Here is a 15459-nt window from a genome sequence, read left to right as displayed (position 1 = left end):
AGCGACCCGATTCCCTAGAACCAGGATCAGCTAAGTGACCCGATTCTCTGGAACCAGGATCAGCTAAGCGACCTGATTCCCTAGAACCAGCATCAGCTTAGTGACCCGATTCTCTGGAACCAGGATCAGCTTAGCGACTTGATTCTCTGGAACCAGGATCAGCTTAGTGGCCTGATTCTCTGGAACCAGGATCAGCTAAGTGACCTGATTCCCTAGAACCAGGATCAGCAAAGTGACCTGTTTCTCTGGAACCAGTTTCAGCAAGGTGGCCAGTTTTACCAGAACAGCCCGAGGGATACCAGCATGGATTTAAGCCATCCATTCTGGTATCCAGTACCTCAGAGTACCTGTTTGGTACATGGTTCTGAAAACTGTACCTACCTTTTTACAGACTTTTCCGAGAGCTGAATCTGGTCCCTGGATCTCCTGGTGCTCCTCAGTCGGCTGTCGAGCCAATCTTTCCCTTAGCCCAGCACTTTCAGACAGTAAAGTCTTGTTTTGCTGTCTAAGGTACTTGATCTCCTCGCAGTCACTGTTGTACTGGCTCTGGATATCGCCCAACTCCTCTGAAAGACTCTGCAGGTCTTCGGATCGCCTTTGAATGCACAGATATGCCCTTTTCAAGTTCATCCGAAGCCTCAGGAGTCTTTTTTTCAGAGCCAGTCGAGCTTCTTCCAGGCATCGCACCTCAGCTCTCATGTCCTCATGTCTGAGCTGTGTTCTTTCCAGCTCTACACGAAAACACATGATTTGCGCTTGAAGTGCATCGTTCTCACTTGCTAACATGTCACAGTTAGCTTGCAAGACCGATTGCCTGGATCTCCTGCCAGGTTTGGAGCACTCGATGGTCCGTCGGAGATCATCCACCAACTGTCGGAGTTCGTTGTTTTCCAGCTCCAATTCTTCAGGGGTCGTGGGCTCAGAACTGCTGTCCGTCTGCAGGCTAGCCTGATCTTCATTCCTACATCGATAACAGCCACTGTGTGCCATGTTTTAAATTAAATCCACCGTGTTTTTGAAAAGCAGAATAAAATAGCAGGACTCTTTCTTCCAACTTTGAACAAATGAGTTGCTCTGGAATTTTGGAATAAAGGGAGCGATGTCAGTGATGTCACAGACAATGAGTGACATCACTGTCAAGAGAATGAGTGACATCATTGGTTCAGGTCAAAGCCAGTAGAAGCCTGTTTTGAGTGGGTGTGTATCCTGTATTTGATGCATTGTGGGGACCATTTTCCTGGCATATATTACATTGTGGGGACTCACTGCTCCCAAAGTAGAAACGCTGTTTTTGGGTTGGGGTAAGGTTTAGGTCCAAGGTGTGAATTGAGTTTTGGTCAGAGTTACGGTCAATGAAAGTCAATGGAAAGTCCCCGCAAAGATAGCGAGACAAAAGTGTCTATATGTGTCCAAGTCAGCAGGTTTTTGAAAGTGTTTAAATATTGACACCCATTTTTTTGTTAAATTAACATTGGTCTACTATACTGAAATGGGTTTAAGAAAAGTTAAACTTTCCATTTCTGTGTATTGAATTATTAGTGTCAATATTTGATTGATATTGACACTTTGTGGGTAAATTATTTACATTTTTAACACCATATTATGTTTTGTGATCAACACTACACAGGTGTTACTTTTAATGTATTTTAACACCACCGTTGTAAATGTTAATGTGACACTCTGTATTGTTGAATTTAACACCAGCTGACTTGGACACATATAGACACTTATGGGTGTTAATTCAACACTGGCATTTCTACTGTGTGTGTGTGTGTGTGTGTGTACTTTGGCTGCTTTTTCACTTTTAGTCCAGCAGTTGAACATTTTTAGTGGAGTGATGCACTAAAAATGGTCAGGTATGGAAAAAAAGAAGAAAAAAAACTCGAAGGATTGATGTCTATATATTCAATCATTTCCGTGATCATAGGTATAAAAAGTTTTTACTTTTGCAAACATTTGTGAAAGACAGTGTTGCTCTCGGGAGCTCACTGAAATCCAGAGTAGCACCGACATAATAAATCCGACTTATCGTATCTTACGCAAACCCCTGCACACCTTAGTGACTGCAGTCATTAAGTGGTAGGTCATCATGTGGAACCTGGTAGATTCGTTAAAAGTGGAACCTATACCACTGCAGTGGTAGGTTATTAAATATCCCACCAGGATCAACTGTGACATTATAACAAGGTGGAAACAAACGGAATGACAGCAACTCGGTGAGATGCTCAGGTCCATGAAGCACAAAGGCTGCCAACTTTGGTTGGTTGGTTATAATTCAAGTCATTTATTAACATTTCTCTTACAGGAATGTTTGGTTCAGTAATTTGTTAATTACTGTTTGGTAATTTGTGAACCTTAGGGCACACCGGCCGGGAGCGGTGGGGAACAACTGGCCGGCATTAGCGTTCATAAATCGGATCAACCTTGAGCTAAGCGCCGCTTACTCCCCGGAGATTGAATATCCAACTTGAAACCAACTTCACTGCGGTCTTTTATCGTTACTATTTATTTCAAAATATCTGGCCAAGATCTTAAAATACTTCACAAACAGACAAAAAATTTAATAAAACTGTAATTCCATTAGGTTGTTTACACCAGATTTTAGTTTCCAATCTTCGTACATTTTTCCTTTTATCAGATTATTAAATTTAAAAAATATCAAAAATAAATAACAGAGCAGTAAATAAATGGATTTTTAAAATCCTTTCCGTGGAAATCTCAAAGCATGGTTTAAAGCTTGTTGCTTCTCTCTTAGGTAAAGCTGGTGGCTGCTTTGTTTTTGATGGAAGACAGGAACTGAAAGTGTAATTATCTTTCATAAATCAGCTTCACTTACCCGCATGGAGCTCGCCTTTTGATTAGATGGCATATCTGCTTCCTCTGCAGGCCTGAAAGACGAGCTGGGCGGGCTGAAGATTGATGAAGACGAGGATCTAACGGCGCTGAAGAGAGGAAATCTGCTCCTGGGAAGAGAGAAGCTCAACCTGGAGATCCAGATCCTCCGGATGAAAGTCGCCAGGATGACCAACGGAGATGCAGTTTAACCTGAAGAGGCCAGAGCTCACTTCACACCTACTCACCAATCTGTCCATTTCCAGGCTTGAAGATTAATCAGAAACAGCCAACATGACCGTAAGCTGCAGTAATACTGGTTAGCTGTTGGCGTGTACGGCTACAGGAGCCAGTTTTACCAGGCTGGTTTCTGCCCGACTACGGGACATTTCCCCCATATAATAAATAATCTGCCATTAGGACTAGAACATTTTCATCAATATTAAGGGATTATTGACTTCAACTGCTGAAAAGTAACTTGTAAGTTAGTTTTGTTTTATTTCAAGTGAACTAAGAAATCTGCACTAGAAACTGGACCAGTACTTGGTGAGATTTAATGTTTTTGAAGTGAAGCGAACAGAAGAAAGATAAACATTTTACATTCTCCTGAGCAGAAGGTGAGATCCAAATCGGTTTTAGGTGAACCCTTGTTCCACTAGATAAGATAAAACGGCTTTGATGATCTCATAACAGAGGAAACTGTTTATCACCACCATCATCTCAGGAGCTTTTCTCTAAAGACCCTTGGAGAAAAGCACAAGGCCTTGTTTACATCAGATTTCTTTTTGCCTTTGTCCCATTAGCAGCTGCTAACTAACTGATGGTACATCGCGATCTGCAGGAAACCTTCCATCGATCATCTATTCTTGCTCATCCTTGATGCAGAATACCAACATCTCGCTCTCTATGTATATAAACTGGAGGTTTCTGCATCTCAACCATCAGTTTCAGCCTTGTTGTCATCAAACTAGCAGCATCATGACGGAGCTGAGCTCTGCTGATGTTGCTTTTATGGCCAGATCGTTTAGATGTAGCGCCACACTCACATTAACAATAATACATTTTATTTATAAAGTGCTTTCAATTACACACAAAAGACTCATGCTGCAGAATAGTAAAGTTAAAACACCAACAAGAAAGTATTTGTGTAATATAACAATGAATCGGAAGAAATTATGCACTGAAAAAAATCACACTGAGCCTCTGAAGTTGGATTTTATGAGTTAATTGCTGAATATTCAAGTAGATAAATGATTTATGCTTTTCCTGCTCATCACTCAACACATCTGCTTGACATTGTGACAGGTTGTTGTTCTGCGCAATTTGGAGGCATATGCGCTTTAAATAAGCCTTTATTTGGGTGCAAATAAATTATTTCCTGCACCATAAATTTAGATGGCCCAATTAAACCATTGTTTTACTTGAGAATCTGAAGAGCAGTATCATATGTAATTTTTTAATAATACTCTTTAATGTTTGAATTACATGTTTATTGTTCCTTGAACTGAAGCCACTTAACTGATTTTGTTAAATTTCTTAACCAGCTTTATCTGAGCAAAACGTGGCAGCAGCACCATGCTGTTCAACACTCATTTATTAAATTAGCCAAAATGTAAAGTTTTTTAGATTTTTTAGCATGGCTGAATCCTGATGCTTTTATTTACATTTTGCTCCTCTTCAGGATAAAAACGATTTATTTTTAAATAATCATTTGAATAATTACTAAGTATTCTTAAAAGGTGAATTTTGTGTAATTAATTTACCTCAATGTTTTTTGTATTGCTGTTTATCAATGCAGAGTGTAAACATGTTTTGTACAGGATAATTGTTTTTACCACATTTTATGAATAAACTGATTTACAATAAAAACTGACAAAAGCAACAATCATTACTGGCTGTGTAATTATTACAAAAATAGTTTTCATAAAGCTGCAACGCTCCTCTGGTGGGTAGTTTTAAATCTGTAAAAGTAGAACAACTAACTTTCCAACAAGAAAACGTCATAAAATATCTTCTGGTAAAATTATCAAAAAACAAGAATACTGTGAAAAAATACAAATGACACCTCATATTTAAACATTTTGCTTCCAAGCAGCCAGATTTTTATGAAAATATGAACAGATTGTGAACTGATGCACACCAACATCCTTCTCAAGTTTATCATATGATGCTTCAGATCATATAAATATTTTTAAAGTTGATGCGTTTGGAACGGATAGCAGAGGGAATAAACCTCACATGTTATATTTGCAGGAGCTTCCCACCATAACTGGGAGGCTCTCATAGGTAGGTTTTGAGTCACATTTCGGTTTTATAATTTTTTTGTGTGAGAAACAGAAAATGGACAAAGCTAAAAAATTTGCCATAATCACCATTTTATCGGTTTGGATGTTTTGCCCTCAACAAAAAAAAAAGGAAAAAAAAAAAAACACATAAAACGAGACATAATTACAAAAAAATTTACTGACATCTCCCACTTCATAATACAACACAAACATAGTTCAGGTCTTCTCTGTTAAACATTTTCCACTGAAGAAAATGTCCTTTTTATTTTTGCTAAACAATAAAGACATTTCATAAACGGTCAGAGTTAATTTAGTTGTTGGGTCTTAAAGGAGATAATTACTTTTCTTCGTTGGGGGAGGCATGTTGTTGTCTGTTCACTCAAAGGTCATTTTCTGCACTGAGAGCTGGAAGAGCTCGGCGCAGGAACAGCTTCTGAGTGTTGCAGGGTTTACCGGTGAAAAATAAACTAAAGGTTGCTAGGCAACATCATCTTCACACTCTACTTCTTCCCCGACTTCTTGATCCCGCCACTGGCTGCAGGAAAAAATTACACAGATACAAAACTGATAAAATGACAGATGCAACTGTGGCTGATTTTGTTTAATTTATAGAATGAATAAAAATATTTTCCATCAAATTTGAGGCGACATTGGGTTCAGATATGCAGCTTCATGGGGGTAAAATGTTTCTCCATACGTTCTGTGACACCACAAAATGATGCATCAGGTGTAACACAAAATGCTGCTGCTGTTAATCCCATACACAGGTTGTGTGTTCATGGCTGCATTTCTGGTATTATTTAAAAACCCAGACAGGTTTGATTAAAAACTATCGGCCATATGTGAATTCTCAGGCAACTTCCAGACCAAATCTGAAACACATTTAAAGAAGACCTGAGGAACTGGCTTTATGTTCCAACCGTCTGTTAAACTGCAGCGTTTTCTTCAAAAACTTCAATTTAGATATCAAATGATTTACCGTATTTTCCGCACTATAAGACACCTAAAAACCTTCAATTTCCTCAAAAGCAGACGGTTCGCCTTATATATGGACCAATATTGAGCCACAACAGGTCTAGCAACTACGGTAAGCAGCCGCCGACTTCATTTTCCCCGTAGAAGAAGAAGCGCGCGGTGCATGCTGGGATAGTTGTCAGAACGCTGGTTTGTTAATAAAGTCTGACTGACCTACCTACCTACGTACTGACCTGATAATCAGGTCGTCTTGCTGTGCACGAACGGAGAAGGGTGGCCATCGTCCGGCCCCGGCCCAGTAGCGGAAAGCTTTTCTCACCGACCCGAGTCGGACTGTTTTGTTGACATTCTTTACAAAGTGGCTTTAGATATTCATCCGGGGTGATTCGACTAGGGTTACCAAGGGACCAGCCCCTATACATTTAAAGCAGGGTGGGGAGAGAGAGACTGTAGCGGCAGCATGTCGGTTGGTCTGCATTACCCAGAAAGCAGTTGGGCACAATATCACAACAGCAACACCGTGAGTGAAACAATGACTGTTGCAACCTACTATAGAAAGTACTGGGGATCATTTCTTTATTATTACACATCCACATCTGTAGAGAACGGAACAAATCACGTCACGTATAGATTCAATACGGGACGGTAATTGTAGTGTCTATTCCATGCGCCTTATAGTGCTGAAAATACGATAATGAAGATTTTTCTTAATTACTTATCTAGTCTCACCTAAAGGTCCTTTTCCTGACGCCTTGGCCTTCAACGCATCCATGGCTTTCTGGTCTTCCTTCTGCTTCTGCTTGAAGGCAACGTCTTCCTGCAGGCATAAATTATTTTTAACGCGCCACAAGCAACGCTTCCTGCTAAACTGATAATCCTAGTCACAAATAAGTTAGAATTTTCAGAGGATACTTTGAACACAGTGAATCCACTCTGACCCTTCAAATCTTCATGGTCAATAAATATTAACAATAAAAAAGAAAAGTTCTTAATCTGTGACTTCAGCCAAGTTAAATTGTGAAAGAATAAACGGACTAAACTTACATCATCCATTTCCTTGTTTTGTTTCTTGGGTGCCTTGAGTGGTTTCTTTTTGCCTCCTGAAAAATTTATAAATAAAACAAATCAACCAACATTTCTGTCACTCCGACTTTAAAAAGTATTTGTGGATTTATTATTTTACGACATTTTTTATATTTTATGAGCTGTTGCTTATTAAATCCACTGCAGATTTTCTTTAAAATATTTTCGACCATTAATGGACATTTCAAAGTGATTTCTGTCTCACGGTCATGCGAGAGTGTACAAGTACACCCTTGCTGTTTCCACTGGTTTTACAAAAGGAAAATTGCTAATCAAAATATTTGATTAACTGATCACAAGCCTAATGTCCGTCATTCTGGGACAGGTGTGGGGGTTTTCATTCCAGAGAAAGACATTCACCTGCTCACCATTTCAAACCTTTGTGCTTTCAGTCATTTCATTTTGATTTATCTCAATCTATAATTAAATTAAGCACAGTGGGCAAAATGATTCCACATCGATGTAAGAGATTGATTAGCTCAAACTTAACAAAACCGACAGTTAGTGCTGCTAAAGGTGCATCTACACACTGAATCAAGTTCTCCATTTGTTTTTTTTTCCGGTGAATCCGTGCATTTTTAGGCATTAAGCAAGTAAGCGATGATAATGAACATTTTTGGAGAGAAACACAGGACATTAGCTAGAACCTGTTAGCATTTTTTAGCTTCTTACACAAACTGAAGCGCGCGACACATAAAATAACAAGGTCAGAAATTCACCATCATGTAGTTTAGCACAACAAAAAAGTCTCACCTTCTCTACCGGACATATTTAAATCGTTTAAATAGGATATAAATGACTAAAATTAACGGTGAATGACAGCAATTCGAGCTTGTTGTCGATTTAATCCGCGCTGGAAGGACCCCAGAAGAACCGCCGGAAGTAGAATCCCAATCATACGCCTGAACAAAAAACACCTACATGATGCTAGCTTGTTCTCCAAACACCAGGAGGATAAGTGGTTAAAGAAAGTTTATTCCGAAAAACTAAATGCTGTGACAGCTCTAAAGGAAACAGGTGCGTTTATTTTAGTAGCTTTCTCAATAAACTACAATTACAACAGACATATTCTAGACAGTTTTATAAGAAAACAAGCACCGAGGTCAATATTAGCAATATAAAGCTAGTTAGAAAAGAAACAGAAAACAATGATGTAATAAAAAGAAGTTTCAATTAAATAAGCCGAATTATATAAATGTAAAGTATTTAGAGTGTGATAGTAGTGTATGTATTTAATGGTTTGTCTTCAGTGAGGGCAGAAACAGGTTTCTGCTAAAAGTCATCACTCTGCTGTGTTTACACAAACTCAGGATTGTCTGCAACAATAAAAAAAGATTAGAAAAAGTTATTGCAATTGTTAATAAGCTTGCTGTTACGTTATTTTAGATTCAGAATGACTTAATTCCTTATAAAATTAGTAATAAGTCATGTTCTTCCTCAGGACACGTGTTGTTCTTAATATTGCGCTACTTAAATGTAAATCAATTTACATGAAGCTTTAATCACGAAAATGCATAAATAAACTGAGGCGACAGCAGCTGCCAGGTAATTTTTAAAAATCTAATAGATTCACAAAAAGGTGACTTGTAAAGTAACTAATATATAAAGCTGGGTATGCGCTTATATTCCCCAATAAAGTAGGAAAGTTGAACATAGATTTTCTTACAGCAGATTTTTATTTCATTTAGAAAAAACAGAGAAATATGTAACTGTCAAGATCAAGAAAGAATAAACTTAAAGAAAATGTACTTTCCAAAGAGGCATTTAAGTGCCTGAAACATGTGAATGTTAGTTAAGGTGCATTTAAAAAAATAAAGGAACTGTTAGTTTTATTAAGGTAAGATTTAGCTGGTTTTTAAAACGTGCGTTACTCTGTTTAAATTACACATTTGGTCATCTTGCTTGTTTAAAGCTGGAAATTCAAACTTTAAGAATTGTTGAGTTTTTACTCGACTTCAGTCTTAATTTGCACTTACTGTGATACACACAGAACCTTCACTTCAACATGTTAATTTAATGGTCCTGATTTGATTGAATCCAAATGTAAAAAGTCTTTAAAAAGATTTTGTTTGTTTGTTTTCTTTTTTTTTAGAGGTGCCCTTTTGGAGTCGGCCCAAACGCTGCTGTGTTTGAACCTTCCACCCCGACTGCTGACGCTCTCAATGAGGTAAGACACTCATGAAATGCTTCGAACTGCATTCAATTTACCAGAAGAAATTTAAAAGAAAATCTAACGTCAGTCATAGAAACATTTGTGTCAGAGCCAAAACCTTTGGGCATGACTTAAAGAACTGAATTAATTACAGACGTTTCACCGTCTCAGGTACAGAGGAGCTCAGATCTACATCTGGGCTCGAGGCTCATGCTGTCTGTCTCGGCACCATCTGGCGGCCAGAACCGCTCCGGTTCGACCGTACAGCTCTGAACCGCCGTCTCGACCTTCTCCACCCACTGGGTCCTCCCCTCTTGTACAGAAAGGTGCAGCTGAGGTGGTGAAGGAGCGCAGCCTGTCTGCCCTGCAGGTACAGCTGTCCCGTACCAACATGCCAAAAAAGACTGAATTATCAGAACTGCATTTTTCTGTTTGTTATAAATAACGTAGCCTTAAATAAAAAAGTTCTTCCCTGTTTTTGTCCCATCAGCATGCAGGAGAGTTGGGCCGGGAGTGGAGCCGGAGGTCGGCGCAGGCGGCCACAGCCACTGTGAACTACTGGTGGGGGAGATACGAAGAGTTTGTGGGGCTGACCGAGGTCCGCGAGGCTCAAACCAAGGTCACAGAGGTCAGAAGACACAGAGAACAGTCATGTCTGCAAGTTTAATCAGAGACAAACATCTTTATGCAAAACTCACATGTATTTGTTCTTCCATTTGGGTCTCAACTGCTTCTAAAAAAACAGCACAAGTACGTAAAAAGAAAAAAAACCTTCAGCCAGTTTTTGGCAATAAGTTCATGTTTTTTGGTGTCTGGTAAACGAGCCGTTACAAAAACCTCCAGAATGTTGAGTCGCATTCCACGGGCACTGCGCCTTTACCTAGCAACCCCAGCAAAGCCCAGTCCGTCACCTAGCAACCAAGCTGAGATCCAGCATGTTTGGTCAGCTGGTTTTACCCTTGCATGTACTGTACAATGGCTGCTGGAAAAGACAAGAGTTTTGTTGTTAGCTTACCAACTAGAAACCAATGGCTGCATTCTTGTTGGTTGTGCAGGAGTCTCCACTAATGCTTTTCAAAGCAGAAGGGGCGGCCATTTTCATGTGTGAGCATAAATGTTGAGATGGACAGCAGCAGCTTATTTGGATTTAAAGTGACAGAGGCGCTAAAACACCTAAAAATATGCAGAACTGGCTAAAATCTCATGATCTAAGAATGATTTTGTGCAAAAAAATTTAATAAAGATGTTTTGTATAGGCCATAGACCGATCCTAACCTGTTCAAGGAAACAAAATAGGTCACCTTTACAGTGAATCAGCACAGTTTAGTTTTTTGTTGTTTTTTTATTTTACCTCCATCAAGAAAAAAACCTCATATTATTTAAAGTCTTACAGATTGAATGTATCTGTTCAGGCTGAAGCGGCGTTCATGGTGGCCAGAGGAATCGTGCGTGAGGCGCACAGCAGCCTGGAGGCGCTGCAGAGCCGCCTGAAGGAGGTCAGAGACCGGCTGGACCGCGTCTCCAGGGAGGAGGCTCACTACCTGGAGCTGGCCACGATGGAGCACAAGCTGCTGCAGGTCAGCTCAGGAAACAACCACCAGTAAAAACTGGTGATTCAACGCAGACAGCGTGTTTGAGCTGCACAGGATGGATGAGTGTCGGAGCGTCTCTCCCATATAAGCTTTACATCTACAGCTGTCTGAGTGTCAAGCTTTCCTGGTGTGAGATATGCAAAAAACTGTTTTTAGCTGGATAGTCGGGGTTTGTATGGATGGATGAATTTTCAATTAAATGTTTTTAAGATCTGAAAAGTTCTTGATTTCTGTGTAAATATTGATACTTAAACTACACAGTTTTGCAATGAAGTTCAATCTAACATTTGATTAAAAGCTTAAATTTGGAAAACATTATTTACAGATGAAACCAGATGTTTTCATACACTCAACAAAAATACAAATATACATTTTTTTTTCTCACTATTAAAACAAACTGGTGTAAAACAGATCAGCCATATTAAAATTTTTTCCCGACCGCAGGAGGAACGGCGTCTCCGGACTGCGTACGAGAACGCCGAGAGTTCGGAGAGGGAAAAGTTCGGCCTGTTTTCGGCGGCGGTGAGGGAGAGTCACGAGAAGGAGAGGACGAGAGCGGAGCGCACCAAGAACTGGTCCATCGTCGGCTCTGTGCTCGGAGCCCTGATCGGGGTCATGGGGTCAACGTACATCAACCGCGTCCGCCTTCAGGTAACAAGAGACGCTGACTGAACTTTAACCCTGAAGCAGGAAATACTAAGAGAGGGAGACAGGAAGTAGGTGAGGAAGCCACTGGATGGTTGAAAACAAAACATGCCGCCATCAAATCAGCCCAAAAGTGACACCAAATATTTTTATTTTTAAGATTTTAAATGAAAAAGACCAACAGGAGAGATTAGAAATTGAGTGGAGTCTGTTGGTTTAGCAGCAAATGAATCCAAAACCCTTGTGTTGGAACGTTCATCCGTTCATCACCAGTCCTGATGAACGGATGATGTGGGTTTGGGGTCATTGACCTGTTGAGTCGCCCAACTGGTTCGAAGCTTCAACCGTCAGCAGTTAAAGCCTAAAATATTCAGATTATTGACAGATTTAGATTTAAAATTAATTTCCTTCAACGTTTGTTTCTGATAAGACTTTAAACAAATCTTAAAACAATTCATCGATTAAATTTTTTAAAATATATAGATTTTTCATGTACACATTAAGCCAGGAAGCCCATATCGGCCATGAAATAAAAAATAAAAACCCAACAGAAATGCATAATTTCTAGTATTACAGTAATAATTTCTGTAGTTTGTTTTATAGCAAATGTTGCGAATGTCAAAACGATTCAACTGAACTACATTTAAACAGAATTTAAATTTTAAAGTCGTGACTGTAAAATGGAGCAACCATCGTAGAGAAACAGCGTGACTTTCTAAATCACAAACGTTTGACAGTCGAAATTATGACTGTGTTGAAATTACATGACAAATGTTGCAACTTTGGTTCCTGATCGAACCGAGTCCATTGGACTATTAGGGGTGAAAACATCCCTAAGCTCGTGTTCCAAGGTGTGTGTATGTATATGTGAACCTGTATGTAGTTTGGACCCTATAAATCTGAAACCGAAGTGGATTTTGTTCTTTTGTGTCTGCAGGAGTTGAAGAATCTTCTTCTTGAGGCCCAGAAAGGTCCGGAGAGTCTGCAGGAGGCGCTGAAAGTGCAGGCTGGGAACCACCAAACCCAGCAGGACCAGCTGGGTGAACTCATCGACAGCCTCCGGGTCACTCTGGCCGACGCCTTCACTCCGAGCAACAGCGCCCCCCAGGGGAAGGGAGGACCCACCACAGCCTCGCCTGCCGTTTCTCTTTCCACCTCTAAAGACCTTCAGGTCCAGAACCAGAAGACGGAGTCGCTGCTGGCGTCGCTGACGGCCCAACTGGGTCGGCTCCAGCAGGGCGTCGGTAAGGTGGAGGGCGAACTGCTGGCGGTGCGGAAGGTTCTGGAAACCGAACCTCAGACCCAAACCCGATCCGCTGGCCTTCAGAGAGCAGCGGCGACACTGGAGACGGAGACGGTGGCGAGACGCCTGGAGGACACCAGGAGGACGCTGGGGGAAGGAATCAGGATGAACACGGCTTACAACGCCGTGTTCAGCTACACCGCCGCCGCCGTTACCATCTCTGCCGTGTACCTGCTGCTCCGGGGAACTGGTTGAACTGGACCTGGACTGGTTTATGATGAGTCACAATAATATCAGTTAATTATGAGTTTAATGACGTCCGATTCCTGGTGAACCGGAAGCAGATGATTACACAAACATGTCTTCTGCTGTCGCTTCACGGTAACTGGAGCACTCAAGACATGCAGCTATTTATCATGTCCAATCACTGATTACAATATTAAAGCTTTTCTTTGATTATCGTATCTACATCTTCCATCAAATCATAAAGGAAAATCTTCACATTTCCAGCGAAATATCTAATCTTTCATTTATTACCTCTCATTGTTTTGCTTTAATTTTTTTTAACTCACAGATGTAATCGTTCTGATCCAGATCAAGTTGCAGGCTGCCACTAGGGGGCAGGCGTCCGTCTCAATCAGCTGTTTGATCCTCCTTCCAAAAAGCAGTTAAATAAACTTTAATAACAGGTTTTACTTTTAACCTCCTGAATTCTTCTGACTTTAAACTCGTTTATTTTGTTTGGATGAAGGAATCTGCCCATTCCAGCTGAGTTGAAGTTTTGAATGAACAAATCATTGATTTTAGGATTTATTTAAAAAGAATAACTGACTGACTAGTATATTCCCAGTTAATCCAGTACCAGAGGGAATAATTATCTTCACTTTGGATTTTAACCATCGGCTCCAGTGGACCAGGGCAGCAGAAACAGCTTCTATGGAGATGAATGATGTTAAAAACTCTCAAAGGGACCTTTAATTGATGGATTAAATACATTTTTGGCTGTATAGATTTTCTGGAGGCTGTTTGCAGCAGCAGAACCTCTCAGATCCTGGAGTACTTGAACATGTTTCTGACATCATGCACTGGTATCGCCTCTATAATAAAAGGTTGAATGGGAAACTCACTTCACGGCTTTTGTTTCTCTTTTGTTCAAAACATGGCTGTTCAGTTCCAGGTTCGACCAGGAGAGGGCAGCAGAGAACAAAACGCATATTATTTTATTCAGCCTGGATTTATGCTGCGTTCCAGCTCTGACTTCCCAGTCTGAAAATTAAAGGATTTATCACTGGGAAAGTTGGAGTAACCATGACTACATCCAGTTATGACTTTTTAAGGTCAACTTCACATTTCAATATGGCCGCTCATCACCTCTCCAGTAGTAAGATGTGGTGGAAACGTTTAACAATATGTACTAATATGTAAGACTGCATCTAAAATTGATGTTACATGTAGAACTCGCAACTCGAATGTACAAATCAAAAGGTGTTTGCTTATGGAAAGTAAATATATATATATTTGTACAATTTCTTTATTTCAAACATCTATTTATGTAGTGAAGCTGCACATGGCAACACTGTTGCCTTGCAGCAAGAAGGTCCTGGGTTTGATTCCTGGCCCTCTTTCTGTATGGAGTTTGCATGTTCTCCCTGTGCATGGTGGGTTTTCTCCGGGTACTCTGGCTTCCTCCCACAGTCCAAAAACATGACTGTCCTTAGGTGTCTTTGTGCATGGTTGTTAGTCCTGTGTGTCTCTGTGTCTCTGCGATGGACTGGTGACCTGTCCAGAGTGACCCCGCCTCTCACCCAAAACGTTAGCTGGAGAGGCACCAGCACCTCCAGACCCAACTAAGGACAAGGATGTAAAGAAAATGGATGGATGGATTTATGTATTGATTGGAGAATATAACTCTATATGCCTTTGTGAGACCTGAACATGAGTCAACATTTTTCTAGAGGGGCCATGGCCCCCACTTGGGACCGCCACTGATCAGAATGAACAATGAATACAAATGCACACCACACTTCTCAGATCTTTATTCGTAGCCTCTGCATAATTTTGAATCAGTTACGCATTGTATTTGGTTCGTCTATTAAATAAGTAAAAATTAAATAAATTATGACATCAAAATAAAAATAGATGTACCATAACTTTCTTGTTTCTTAACCGGTTCTGATAGCCGTCTCTCTTCAGCCCGGGCTGCTCCTCTGCCGGCCCAGCAGGTCGTATTCCCGGTACAGGATGTAGTCCTTCAGCCGCTCCGGCAGCGGCATGAAGCTCATGAAGACGGGCGACCGCAGACGGAGGCGGCCGAGACAACGACGGATCCGCAGGCGGCAGAGATGCTGCAGGCACCAGGGGTTTTCTGGGGAGGTGAGCGGGAAGAGAAACTGTGATTTTACCTCCTCCTCTCTCAGCTAACGGTCAGGTTTCCGGTACCTTGTAGTCTGCAGATCTCTGCCCACTGGCTCTGCTCCATCAGAACCGCCTTCAGTTTGGAACACAGCGTCACGTGATCCACGTAGTCCAGCAGCACTCGAACCACCGGACCCGACAGGTCTTTCAGCCAGTAGACGGTGATGACCTCACAGAACTGCGCTGACAGAGAACGTAACATGGTATGGCAGACCGTTTTCACATTAAATATTGATA

The 15459-nt window shown here is 40.8% G+C and overlaps 4 protein-coding genes and 1 long non-coding RNA gene across 7 annotated transcripts in view; 2 read left to right on the top strand and 3 right to left on the bottom strand.

Moving 5' to 3' along the window:
* The window catches only part of LOC103464336 (uncharacterized), a 49413-nt gene extending 46510 nt beyond the window's left edge, over positions 1-2903 (top strand). Inside the window, exon 5 of the long non-coding RNA XR_001776643.1 lies at positions 2887-2903. This is a non-coding gene — a long non-coding RNA (uncharacterized LOC103464336). The remainder of the gene's footprint in view (positions 1-2886) is intronic.
* The window catches only part of LOC103464338 (nuclear factor 7, brain-like), a 23404-nt gene extending 20501 nt beyond the window's left edge, over positions 1-2903 (bottom strand). Inside the window, exon 1 of one of the 2 annotated variants that reach the window (XM_017304990.1) lies at positions 2837-2903. The gene's annotated coding sequence lies outside the window, so the exon portion shown is untranslated. Of the gene's footprint in view, positions 1-381; positions 1037-2836 lie in introns of those variants that run through there. The other variant, XM_017304991.1, reaches the window with a different exon arrangement.
* Positions 2904-5275: 2372 nt separating this feature from the next.
* Positions 5276-8040, bottom strand: tma7 (translation machinery associated 7 homolog). Its single transcript, XM_017305053.1, has 4 exons — positions 7929-8040; positions 7137-7192; positions 6822-6909; positions 5276-5652 (listed from the first exon to the last, which is right to left on the bottom strand). Exons 1-4 carry the CDS (start codon positions 7942-7944, stop codon positions 5618-5620), a joined length of 195 nt encoding a protein of 64 aa, XP_017160542.1. The 5' UTR covers positions 7945-8040; the 3' UTR covers positions 5276-5617.
* Positions 8041-8102: 62 nt separating this feature from the next.
* On the top strand, positions 8103-13933 carry ccdc51 (coiled-coil domain containing 51). The gene is made up of 7 exons (XM_008408359.2): positions 8103-8192; positions 9268-9342; positions 9499-9697; positions 9818-9955; positions 10740-10904; positions 11364-11570; positions 12502-13933. Exons 2-7 carry the CDS (start codon positions 9338-9340, stop codon positions 13060-13062), a joined length of 1275 nt encoding a protein of 424 aa, XP_008406581.1. The 5' UTR covers positions 8103-8192; positions 9268-9337; the 3' UTR covers positions 13063-13933.
* Positions 13934-14819: 886 nt separating this feature from the next.
* Positions 14820-15459, bottom strand: part of asb14a (ankyrin repeat and SOCS box containing 14a) — a 10523-nt gene continuing 9883 nt past the window's right edge. Inside the window, exons 12-13 of one of the 2 annotated variants that reach the window (XM_008408357.2) lie at positions 15247-15400; positions 14820-15172 (exon numbers count right to left, since the gene is read on the bottom strand). In XM_008408357.2, the coding sequence (XP_008406579.1) occupies positions 14997-15172; positions 15247-15400 (330 nt within the window). In that variant the 3' untranslated portion in view covers positions 14820-14996. Of the gene's footprint in view, positions 15173-15246; positions 15406-15459 lie in introns of those variants that run through there. The other variant, XM_008408358.2, reaches the window with a different exon arrangement.

The sequence above is a fragment of the Poecilia reticulata genome, linkage group LG5 (assembly GCF_000633615.1).
Source record: "Poecilia reticulata strain Guanapo linkage group LG5, Guppy_female_1.0+MT, whole genome shotgun sequence".
In the NCBI taxonomy this organism is placed as follows: domain Eukaryota; kingdom Metazoa; phylum Chordata; class Actinopteri; order Cyprinodontiformes; family Poeciliidae; genus Poecilia; species Poecilia reticulata.
Note: the sequence above shows the minus strand (reverse complement) of the source record. Positions and strands in the feature narration are given on the sequence as shown.

Coding starts and splice junctions, on each gene's coding strand:
- ccdc51 (XM_008408359.2), top strand. Junction 9,956..10,739: donor CTCAAACCAAGGTCACAGAG/GTCAGAAGACAC, acceptor GTATCTGTTCAG/GCTGAAGCGGCGTTCATGGT. Junction 11,571..12,501: donor TCAACCGCGTCCGCCTTCAG/GTAACAAGAGAC, acceptor TTGTGTCTGCAG/GAGTTGAAGAATCTTCTTCT.
- tma7 (XM_017305053.1), bottom strand. Junction 6,910..7,136: donor AAAACAAGGAAATGGATGAT/GTAAGTTTAGTC, acceptor TTATGCCTGCAG/GAAGACGTTGCCTTCAAGCA. Junction 5,653..6,821: donor GTCAGGAAAAGGACCTTTAG/GTGAGACTAGAT, acceptor TTTTTCCTGCAG/CCAGTGGCGGGATCAAGAAG.